Raw genomic sequence first — 12,265 nt, 5'->3', positions numbered from 1 at the left:
TTTACGGTGGATCCTGACCTGTTATACCAAACAGCTCTTTACGGTGGATCCTGACCTGTTATACCAAACAGCTCTTTACGGTGGATCCTGACCTGCATTTAACTTCTTTTACCGAATCAATGCTTCAACTGATCTCTTTCTAGGATCTCAACACTGCTCTATAGTTATTTCAAAAATATTTTATCTAAGAGTTCTGAAAACAAATCGAGAATATAATAGCAGTATTTACACTTGAAGTGTGTTTTGATAAAAAAATTCCTATGAAATCTTTCTTTTAGGCACCTCCAACTTAACTAGAAGTTATCAACTTGTATGTTGTAAACTTTGAAAAGTTATTATTTTTCATCGCAGGTCCGTTCTTAGTTCTGTAAAACAAGTTATTCAGTTTATGCATTCTGATTACATTTTTAAACAGAGTCATGGCACAAAGATACACTTGTGCACAATAACTGAGCGGATTTGGAATGTATGGCATCGAAAAGGAGTCGAAGGCTACCAGCAGACCATGTGTATAGCTCCTATATGATGTTATATTTGTTAACCACAGCTTGTCTTTTCTGTTTCCGCCACCAGGCACCCCAAAAGGTATGTCTCTCATTTCCTTATTTCCCTTTCTTCTATTTTGGCTTTTCGCTTACCCACTTGGGAGTTTGAGATCAGCTGCTTTAACTTTTATATAAACTACCTTCTACTTACTATTTATTGGTTCTACCATCATTTCCGTAGTTTATCATCTTTCTTTTTATATTTTTTTATCTCTTTTTGATTTTATTACTCTTATCTCTTCATACCAGACACTGTAACATGTAGGTTATCGAAATGTAGATTTCGCACCGTACAGAATTCGAGGAATTAGTTTAGCGATTACTCTTATTTGTATTTATTACTTGAAACTATTTACTATAAGAAATATAGTTACATTTATAACCATTTAATTGCTTTGTAACTTGTTACACCACCGATTCCAGTGGAACCATCAACAATACCTCAAAATTTTCTCTAACGCCACTAGGTTTTTTTTATAAAGTTTTTCAACATTACAATTATAATTTCTACTTGCTTATCATGACAATCTATTATTGATTCAAATGACGACCGTCGAATATTTTTTTCTCATTTCCATGTGCACAATACAGCATTATGAATAAACATGTCTCATCTGATATAGGTCCATTAATGTTTATTACAGTAATATCCTGAACATATTTGGATTCACACTACATAATCATAACACTTCGCACGCACTACGAAAGGCAATTTCTTTTAGCACTTATTATAAGAGTAACATTTTAAAAGATAATTTAACAAAATGATATTTGCGTCTGCAAGTATATCCCACTACTTCGAAATTTAGATATAGAGTGCACTTTTAAATTTATATATATTGATAATTTATCAGCTGTATAACATATAATTTTTTCAAGAAGATCAATGGAGTGAAGGTAAGTTCAAGGTGCATGATAGAGTGAGTATTTAAGAAGGTTTAATATTTTTTTTATTTCTTTCTATTTGATTTGATTTTTATTATTTCAAATAATCTGCTGCATTTTATCTTTTAAAAAATTTGGCAGTATAACTCATTCCCTTAAACACAAAATACATCTATAAAAATTATCTTAATTAATTCCAAAAAAATATGAAAATGATTGTCGAAACCCGATTCGATATTGGTGAAATATTTTATAAGTGTACTAAGGTTCTTTTTTGGTTTGAACAAATTTAGGTTCAACGTCGTATCGAATCAAATCAACCACTAAAAACCTTTTGGACACCTACCATCTCAGTATTTTGAAGAAACTTGGCATGGACTACGCATGATCTGCTTGGAAGAACATATTAGTCTTTGTAGGCCTGTTGACCCTCAACTGCCAAAATCCGTGGATCTAGGTCAATTTATCATAGAACTCGTGTGGTTGAAGTGCATTGCCGAAATTTGATAAAATTGTCTCAAACAGAATGCTTATCATTCTGGATATCACCGTGGATAGTCTGCTGGTATTTCATGTGTATCAGGGTTTGTAGATAACTGAAGCATTTTAAAATTACTTGCTTCTTTAGGGGTCGATGTAGCTCTAAATAGATCCGGCAATACATTGTTTGTAGACCCAAAATAAAAATAAAAAAATTATAATAAAAAAAAAAGTCTCATGATAAATAGCTATTTACAATTGTTCAGACATTTTATGGCATCATAAATTTCTGAAATTAAACCACTCAGTTTTTATATTCAAAGAGAGTTTTTTTTTGCAATATAATATAATAATCAAGTCTATATTTATCTATATTTTAGTACTATTTTATATCACTTCAAGAAACAGCAATAGCATACACGAAGTGCACAATTTCTCCCCAGAAGCTATTCATGTTTATTATCTGCTATGGGATGATATGGCATGAAATTGCACTAATTTTTCATCTTTTTACATACTTTGAATTTCTAGATAAAGTAGAAATATTTTAATATGTATCGGCCTTGGAAATGAAGGCTATATATGATGATATGCTATGAGTGTGTGCTGTTGGGCAGAGACACCGCTATGGCTGCTCCTCCAGATCGCACCGATCAAGAACGAGCGGGACCTGGTTGTCCTCTTCTTGCTCACCTTCCGGGACATCACCGCCCTCAAGCAGCCCATAGAGACCGAGGATGCCAAAGGAGGTAAAATTTATTCTCAATTTCCATAAGTCTCGAACAATTAAATTACTGACCACTCAACATCTAACCAGTTATTGACTGAAAAACATACAATTGCATTTATGCAGCTTAGAGTTAGAGCATCTCACTCCAACAGTCAATCAAGCAAGAGCGTTGATACAGCTTATTGAAAGGTGAAACTAACCAGAAACCTGAAATTTCTCCATATTTTTTTTACCAAATTATGTCAACATCCCAACGTCTCTCCTACCTCCGTTAAGTTGGAAAAATATCTGACGTACTCTGTGTAACATATTATTATTAATTTTTTTTTTCCATTAGATAATTATACGTTGACTCAAAACATTTTTTGTAAAATATCTAAAAATTTCCCAAAATTTAATCGGACTTCCCAACTTACTGCAGCTTTTGGGACTATTCCTTGGAATCAGTCTTTTTCCAAAATATGTTTAGGAATTGACCTCTCCAAATAGCTTTTATAAGAAATTTTTAGTATAATAATTTCTCAAATAATGTTTTACTTCAATTTTCCCAGTTTGAAGTGCATTTTCAATACTCCATGTCGAATTATTACGAGGGTTAACTGCAATTAAGTATCCCTTTTCAGCTGTTGTTTGAGAAAATAATGAAATCTTATATTATAAGATACTGTACTGTTATATTATAAGATGATGTACTGTCTCTTTCTGTAAAAATTTTAGTCTTATTTAGGACCTTGGAATGAGATTGATATTTCTGATATGCATTTAGTGATTTTGAGTTCATGAGTCCTGATCAAAGACGTTCTTACGACGAGGGGGTGTCATCCCCCACCATTAATTTAAAAAAGCCCAAAAAGTTGAGAACCTAGTTCAAACTGCGAAAATCGTCGTAAAACATTATTCAAAGAGATTACTACACTCAAAATTTCTTATAATCTCTATTTAGAGAGGATAGTTACCCAAAAATGTTAAAAGAAAAAGGTCAATTTCAGTGAATACAACCCCCTAAAGTTAGGAAAATCCGGACAAAATTATTGGAAAATTTTGAATTTTGTACAAAACATGTTTTGAGACAGCATAGTGATGTATGTGATGATTATGAAATAAACCACGGACAAGTTAAATAGAGTTCGCCATAGAGGTCCCTCCAGTTCATTGATTTATTCGTCATCGCTTTCTTTGAATAGATTTACCACTCAAACATTTTCTTTAAATAAGTAGTGTCATTTTGAGCGTTCGGGGTATTTTCATAATTAAAACACGATCAGTTGTACACAATTAAGATGTAATTTTAAAATTAAAATTGAACATAAAGAATTTTTAAAAAAATTAACTGATATAAAATCAATTTAAAAAAAAAAAAAACATGAATGTTAACAACAATTTTTACGACTTTTATAGATACATCATTAAAATTAATTTTAAAATCAAGCATGAATGTTTGTTTATGAGGAGAAGATGGTTGGGGTACGGTCTGTGAAAATACTAATAAGTGAAAACTTTTTTATTTGTCCAAACGTTTCGGTCAGAATTTCTACAGAAGTACAGTTTGAGAAGTACTTTACTGACTTGGATTTTACTTCTCTTCCAAGCAGCCCTGATGAAGGCTAGAAGTTCTGGCTGAAACGTTGGGACTTATAAATAAGACTTATTTGTGCCTTCATTGACAGCACTCCCAACCATCTTCTCATATATATAATCCACGTTCGACGATCTTTTCAGCATTATGAATATTTGTTGGCTTATGGTGATTTTTAGACTACTTTTCAACAATAATATGTTTTAACAATATATATGTATATATTGGTATTCTTTGATTGATCTTTACTAATTTTCAGGACTGAGCAAATTCGCCAAATTGGCCCGCTCTGTGACTCGGAGCAGGTCCGTTTTGGTATCGCAATTCTCATCTCACCTGCCCAATATCAAGGACTCATCCAAGCAGTCGCACCTTGCTCATGTGAGTATCTTGATTACTTTTCCATTTTAGATGTCCATTTTCAAGAACGTAATATTGATATGACCAGTAGTGACGAAAAATATTCCTACTAGGAAAATGCTTAAACAAGCCTCCATAAGTGGGCCACTCCCTCCAACCGAACCACACCAAATGAAACGTGGAACGACTAGGAGTGTAGAAATTGTGAATTGATTTTTTGAATGATATGGAGCGACTGAAATTCCATCGGTTGTAAACTCAATTACGCTAGGCTTAAGTTCAATCACTCCAACCGACCATGAATAATGAAAATTGATGGACTGATGAATTGAATGATGGACTGCATAGTTTTTAAATAGTGCTATACTCATAGTCATAAAAATGGTTGGTCAGTAAATACAGTAACTATATTTAAAATTCAGGATATTGCTTGAGCACAATATGATAAGTATTAATATGAATAACTGACAATTTTATTTATTTTGTTTAAAAATAAAAATATTGATATAAATAACTTATAATTTTGTTTTTCATTTTCAAAACTAATTATGTCGACAAATGTAAATATTAGTTTAAGTGAAATAAATATCGTTAGCGGTTTTATAATTTCTAATATGCTTAAAACTTCCAATATAGTAAATCCAGTTATTCATAGCATTATTCCATTTGGTGTCATTGTATGTGGCCACCTTAAGAACATTTTGTATAAAGGGGCTGTCTGGTAGTCTCTGTATGAAACTTTAACTTCGTTTCCGACGGCATCTTTCACTTTCATGTTCTATATAACCAACAAATTTTTATTTAATAGTAATTCATCCATTTTTCGCACGACTTTTTATCTCCCCGAACTAATATGCCAAGAATATCCAAATAACGCCGAATATCCAAATATTCTCTCCTTGAGCTCGAAACATTCAAAATTTCGTTTTAAAAGTGCTTTAATAAGCTCTATTATTTTATTAGGAAAAAGATTATTAAAAAGGAGTTAGAGTTGTAAACCTCTTGGAACGTGTTCCAGATGATGTCCTTGAATGCCGATATCTTGCCGCAGTATCGCCAAGAAGCTCCAAAGACACCACCACACATCCTCTTGCACTACTGCGCATTTAAGGCCATTTGGGATTGGGTCATCCTCTGCCTAACCTTCTACACCGCCATCATGGTCCCTTACAACGTAGCTTTCAAGAACAAGACGTCCGAGGACGTCTCCCTCTTGGTCGTGGACTCGATTGTGGACGTCATATTCTTCATCGACATAGTCCTCAACTTCCATACTACCTTTGTAGGAGCTGGTGGAGAAGTGGTCTCGGATCCTAAGGTTATAAGGATGAACTACCTCCGCTCCTGGTTCGTCATAGATCTCCTGTCATGCCTTCCTTACGACGTATTCAACGCTTTCGACCACGACGAAGACGTAAGTAGTGACACGGGCTGTATCACCGACGATGGGGAAGGCATCTTGTCCCAGGATGTAAGTGTGATCCAGTCAAGAAAAGTTATCCTTTTCCCCTGAATTTACATTTTTTTTTATTTCTACATACTCAATTAAAAATTTTCAAATATATCCTTCTAGCAGACTCCTCCTTTCTCCAATCCTTATTCCTCTTGTTGCAAAAGCTCGCTTATGATGTTTATACGAAAAAATAAAATTAATGCGTGTGCAGAATTCATCGACGATTTTTATTATATTTTGGAGATACAGTAGAAAATTTAAATTCCACCGCACAATAACCGAAGAACTGCTAAATGCCCGTACTAATATTCATATATGCTATATGCAATTGCTGTATATTTGTAGAGGTTATATATATTTGAATATTTTATTTTATAATTTAGGATATATTTTTGTTTCTGTTTCCATTAAATAAATAACGGCTTGTGAGAGAATTCTTAGAGAGAAAACCCTAACCAAAATAGAAAAAAATGGCCAATTAGGCAAAGGAATAAAAAAAAAAAAAACTAAATCCACAATTTTGACCTTTATATTTAGAATGCTCTGAGTTCAGTTGATAAAGGATGATTTTCTTTTTATGAAACTTTTAAAAGTAACAGAAGGTTAAACTTTAATAAATTTAATTGAAAGATAGTTATTTCATTACCTCGTTCTGTTCATGTTTTACTTTTGAAATTAAAAAAAAAAAAACTACAGAAATTTTTATATATTGCTTTTACTCTCGAGATGGGAACCAGTTTGGGTTAAAAATTATATTGTATTTTTAAAAATATAATTAATTAATATTTTTCTTTCATTTACAACATTACTTTTTTTTCTCTAAACTTGGCAAACCATTGTTTATTAAACTGTTATGAGCTTAGACATTGGAAGCATTTTAATTTTAATGTCACATAAAACGTAATTATATGCATATATTGTGTGGTTAATCACATATTTGAGAATTAATCTAGCAAAAGCCAATATATCTATTTTAGGAAAATTATATCTATACAAATTATTTGAGAAACACCATATTTAGATGAGTCAATTTTTTTTTAAGAAAAATAGTAGGTCACCCGCAGGCACTTGCCTGCTCTCCTCCCCTTTTTTTGTTAGCTACACCAGTGATTTATATTTTTATAATAATTACTGGAGTAATGTATTTATAATAACAATAGTATATCTTGAACTGTTTTTGAATTACAACTAAAATTATGCACTTTTACAACTTCATAATTGAACAGTTTCTTTTCTCTTTGAACTTTAAATGACCTTCATATTTAAAAAAATAATGTTTATTTATGAAAAGGGGATTTGTTAACTTTTAGTAGAATACTCCTTATTTTACAATTTTCCTGAATAATTCCAGGTTTTCTAAAGTATAAATTTTAGTGTATAAAAATCTTTTTTATGATAAAAACTGATAAAATCCGTCTCTGCGAGAAGGAATCTTTATAAAAAACAATGGAATATATTAAATAAAATTGTGATTAAACTGCTGAGTATGAGCTCCCTTTCATCATCTCCCAGCACTAAACTATTTAGTAGCTTCCATGAGATTCTTCTTCACCCCAAGCACCTGTTCCATCACCTCGACGGCTCAAGAAAATCTGCATGAAGCTCTTTGTAAATATATTTACTAACTTAGAAATGTAATATCACTGCTAGTAGATAAATAGAAATATTAAATCTTTAACCTAATTTTTAAATTAAAGCACAATAATTTACAAGTAAAACCGAGCATTTCCAATATTCTTCGAAGGGCATTTGGTTTTTTAAAATTATATTCATTTATGCTGTAGTGTAAATAATATTAGTTTTAATTTAGATATTTAAATGATTATTTATATTAAATGCTTTTGCTGATTTCTTTGCTTTGCCGGTAGATTATATCTATTGAGACCAACACCACATAGATATATTCATACTTGTCTCACAATCGAACAAAGGGCACATAAAAGAAAAGAAAATTTGTATATTTTTATATATAATAGTAATCACTGTTGTTCTCCTAACATATTCTTTTCCCAGGAGGCTAACATTTGCAATATTTCTTTATAACATCCACACACTATCCACCGGCTTAGACCACCTGCCTTTGCCGAACCCACAACCTAGACCCCCACAAACCCAGGTAAGATGAGGAGATCACACTTATATTCTCGTATTAAAGTCATACCTGGAGAGTCATTCATAGACTGGTTCTCCTAGTATGCGAATCCATTACAACAAATGTCTTATATTTACCAACTGTCTATAATATTATTTATTATTCATTTATAAATTTTTATATTTTATATCTGTTTTAGTATAGGTCATCAAGATATGATGCAGCTACACGCTTTTTAGTGCATGTATTTACAGTAAAGAAAAAGCTTAGCCACATAAAAAAAATTGACATCAATAAAATAATTACATCAGTAAATTAGTTCTTTTTAAGATATAATAAAATCTACAACAGTTACAGTTGCATGCATACTTAAAACTTTATTTTATCTTACTAGATCAGTATTTAGCCATCAGTACATAACTAATCTCTGAATAGAGTTTTTATTTATATATTAGTTTTGTTCAAACATATTTACTTAATAAAAGTATCTTACCTATAGCCGTTAAATAGTGATATGTTTTTGAGCTAAGCTTTCAATCTATATTGCCATAATATTATTTTATTGTATTTATAGATTATACATTCATATGTATTTACTTGTACTATTATATAACTTATTCATATCACTAATATTTACCAGGATCACTAAAATGTGAATTTTCAAGTTTTTATTCCTTCAGTCTTTAAATGTTATGAAGGCTTATGTACCAACTTACTTTACAATTTACTTAGAATTCTCACCTTAATCTATTTGTTAATATATAAAATAGTGATGTAGAATTATAAAAAAGAATTTTTTTATAATTTTTGAAGTTATCCATCATATTACTATTCGATGTTATATTTTTATATAAAACTTTGGAAAAGAAACTATTAGAAAATTCCCACATTTTAATTATTTTCAACTGTTAGATGAACAAGAGAAATAACAAATTTTTACTAAGAAATAATTGGTTTATGTTAGAAAAATATTTTTGTTATTATATTTTTAATTGTTTACTGATCATTTGAAGCATAATCTACATATGACTAAGGCACAAAATTGGGCAGTGTGGAGAACTTAAATTTGAATAGGATTAGAATACAATAAGCATAATGATTCAGATTTCAATTAAATTGAGAAGTGATTGAAATAGTTTAATGTGATTTGAGTAATTTGATGGCAAAATAGCTGCATACAAATATTAGAGGCCAATTATCATAACATAGTAGAAAATAAATCAGATATTATCATAACATAGTAGAGAATAAATCAGATATTGTCTGTATCTTTGTGTAGCATTTAAGATTATAAGTGTATTTTTACCTTAAACAAATCTTGCAGTCTTTTGAAATGAAAACAGTGTAAGTTTGTAAATTATAAAAAGCCTTATTCCTACAAGTTAAAAATTTCCTAGTTTAAAATAACTTGAAGGAACTCCTTATGACTACTAATTAAAAATATAAATTTATTGGGCTATGTCATATTTAAATTGTGAACCATAAGTCATATTTGTTTATTTTGAAAGCTTTATTTTATGCTATTCAATCTGGGTTCACTTAATTTTATAAAATAAATTACAAAGACAACAAGGAGTTAGGTGATGGTATGAGTGGAAATAATTGTAGAAACCAATAAAGCTCATTTAGCATCACTCTTATTCAATTCTTCCCTAAACTTTAGTTTAACTGGGGAATTAAAGATGTGACTTACCATTAATATCCTATTCAGAATGAAAGATGCAATAAAAAGAGTCATCAATGTGGCTTCTTAAGTTATCTTCAGTCCACCCAGGTAAAATGAAAGAGAAACATGCAATTATTGCATGTTAGTGCAAACAATGCAGTTACTATTCAAGCAAGTATTATTTGAGTATTATACAAAACATGTATCTCTTAAAAGTGTCCAAATTTAACCTATGCTTCTTTGGGATTTTTTTTTCTGAATCTTTACCTTGGTGAACTATCAATGTGTCCAATTTAGGAAGCATTGACCATTACTGTTAAAAAATGAATTTGATAACGGATGACTTTAACAGGGTATCGGAAGCCTGTTCAGCGCACTCAAGGTGGTCCGACTACTGCGGCTGGGCCGCGTGGTGCGGAAACTGGACCGCTACCTAGAGTATGGTGCTGCCATGCTCATCCTGTTACTCTGCTTCTACATGCTAGTTGCCCACTGGCTTGCCTGCATCTGGTACTCCATAGGTACTTAGTACAATAACTAACATTACAATAAAACCTCATTCTTTCCAATGACGCTATTCCTTGCTGTTCCTTTAAGTCCAACCAAAGTTGGGAAATATTATCTTTTTGATCTTATAGGGCAAAACCATATTAACAAATCCAGTTATTCCACTTTCTGCATGCATTGAACCCAGAGCATGCGTTGCTACAACTAGAGCTTAAAAACTTATATTTCAAGGCTGCTTTTTTCCTATAAAGCTGATTGAATGTTCCAAAACTTAACAGCATGGAGACATACACGCTTTCTTCTGTTTCACCTCCGGAAAAAGCAGTATCTTTCCTTCCTCTGCACATGCTCATTTAGTATCTAATGTAGCAAGTTAACAGTCTGCTATTTTGATCAAGTATTTGGATTCGGAACTGTTTTGACAGTTCACATCAGTTGATCTATCCATGGTGAGTCTGTGTCTCTTCATTCATTCTACTCTATTCATTCTGTCATTCAATCCTCTGTTCCTCTATTAGTTTTTGACTGAGCTGAAAATCCTTCAATCCTGTCATGTTCTGTGAAGTGGATCGTCTAGTGCCAGTCACAAAATTTAATACTTTTATTTGAGCCATGTGTTTGTTTTCATAAATCTTTCATCATTACTACCCACTATATCAACTTTTTAGAATAGCCCATACATCTCTTTCTTCTCCCATTTTCTAAACTTATTTTTACTTTAGCATCTACTGGCAGCAAAAATTTTGTTTAACTTCTACATCTATTATCGTTAGGAATATTCAAGGATTCAAGGAATGTGTACCAACCTACTTAAAGGTGCTTGGTCCTGGTGTGTCATGGTCCTTGATCTTTCCTTGTTGATCTTAGTTTCATTGTTTCTTAGTCACTATTCTAGACCAATCTCAAGAGCTTTTTTGCATAATTGTTTTAAAAATTTTTTAAAGCCTTGTGAATGACCATACTATCAGGTTGAAGTTATTTCCATAATCCAATATCTGAAATAATTACCAGAATATTTAGCAGATAATATGGATTCCTCTGTCCCTAATGTCATGCAAGTATAATCAATAAGTAGTTTTTTTTTAAATATGAAGAGGAATTTGGCCCAACTGTGCAGAAAATTGTCTGTTCTATTTGCCACGAATCCATATTAAGGTCGGGAGATCTTCCTTGGGTACATCTAGCCTATACAAGAGGATATCTACCCCTTCAATAGGTTGTCGAGAAAACCTGCCGATTGTTTTTTTTTTTTTTGTTTATTTATTTATCACCTGCTTAGCTGAGACATTTGCTTTGTTATACGTGCCAGGGAGATCAGACGCAGACAACGGACTGCAATACTCATGGCTGTGGAAACTTGCCAACGTCACCCAGAGCCCTTATTCCTACAACTGGTCGGCTGACTCTCCTGTTCCAGAGCTGGTCAACGGGCCCTCCCGCAAGACAATGTATGTGACTGCCCTCTACTTCACGATGACCTGCATGACCAGTGTGGGCTTTGGAAATGTTGCTGCAGAGACAGACAACGAGAAGATCTTCACTATCTGCATGATGATCATTGCTGGTAAGTGCACATTCTTTTCTAATGTACTGCTACTATATATTATCACCCCGATAACCCACAATAAGTTTTCGACTCATGTCTAACAAAGAGAGGATATGGACTTGGGAACATTGGTTTCTGTGAAAGTTTTTTTGGTGATACTAATCTAAAAATGTTAGAGCCTTTTTTTTTTTTCCTACCATCTGCATGAAACTTAGGAGAAATATTTATAACCTATTTAAACAAATTAGAAAGGAAATATAAAAGTTTGAAGTTTGAAGACTTTTTCTCCCTTACAAATTTTTAAATGTAATAGTTATTGTTATGGGTTAGCAGACATTTAGCTTTTTAACAGCTGAAGTAACTTAGATTTGGCTAAAACCCTCAGGAGATATGATCTCTCTCTCTCTCTCTCTCTCTCTATATAT

The 12,265-nt window shown here is 32.1% G+C and overlaps 1 protein-coding gene across 3 annotated transcripts in view; it reads left to right on the top strand.

Annotated features, from left to right (window-relative positions):
- Positions 1 to 12,265, top strand: part of eag (ether a go-go) — a 160,332-nt gene that overhangs the window by 135,509 nt on the left and 12,558 nt on the right. For all 3 annotated transcript variants that reach the window (XR_010842850.1, XM_067045258.1, XM_014435309.2), the window contains exons 5-9: positions 2,528 to 2,659; positions 4,476 to 4,597; positions 5,595 to 5,990; positions 10,140 to 10,308; positions 11,604 to 11,858. Coding sequence is in view for 2 of the 3 variants with exons in the window: in XM_067045258.1 (XP_066901359.1) it covers positions 2,528 to 2,659; positions 4,476 to 4,597; positions 5,595 to 5,990; positions 10,140 to 10,308; positions 11,604 to 11,858 (1,074 nt within the window). In the remaining variant the exon portion in view is untranslated. The remainder of the gene's footprint in view (positions 1 to 2,527; positions 2,660 to 4,475; positions 4,598 to 5,594; positions 5,991 to 10,139; positions 10,309 to 11,603; positions 11,859 to 12,265) is intronic.

Source organism: Halyomorpha halys, unplaced genomic scaffold (assembly GCF_000696795.3).
Source record: "Halyomorpha halys isolate HHAL.00 unplaced genomic scaffold, Hhal_1.1 Scaffold1558.1, whole genome shotgun sequence".
NCBI classification, from domain to species: domain Eukaryota; kingdom Metazoa; phylum Arthropoda; class Insecta; order Hemiptera; family Pentatomidae; genus Halyomorpha; species Halyomorpha halys.
Note: the sequence above shows the minus strand (reverse complement) of the source record. Positions and strands in the feature narration are given on the sequence as shown.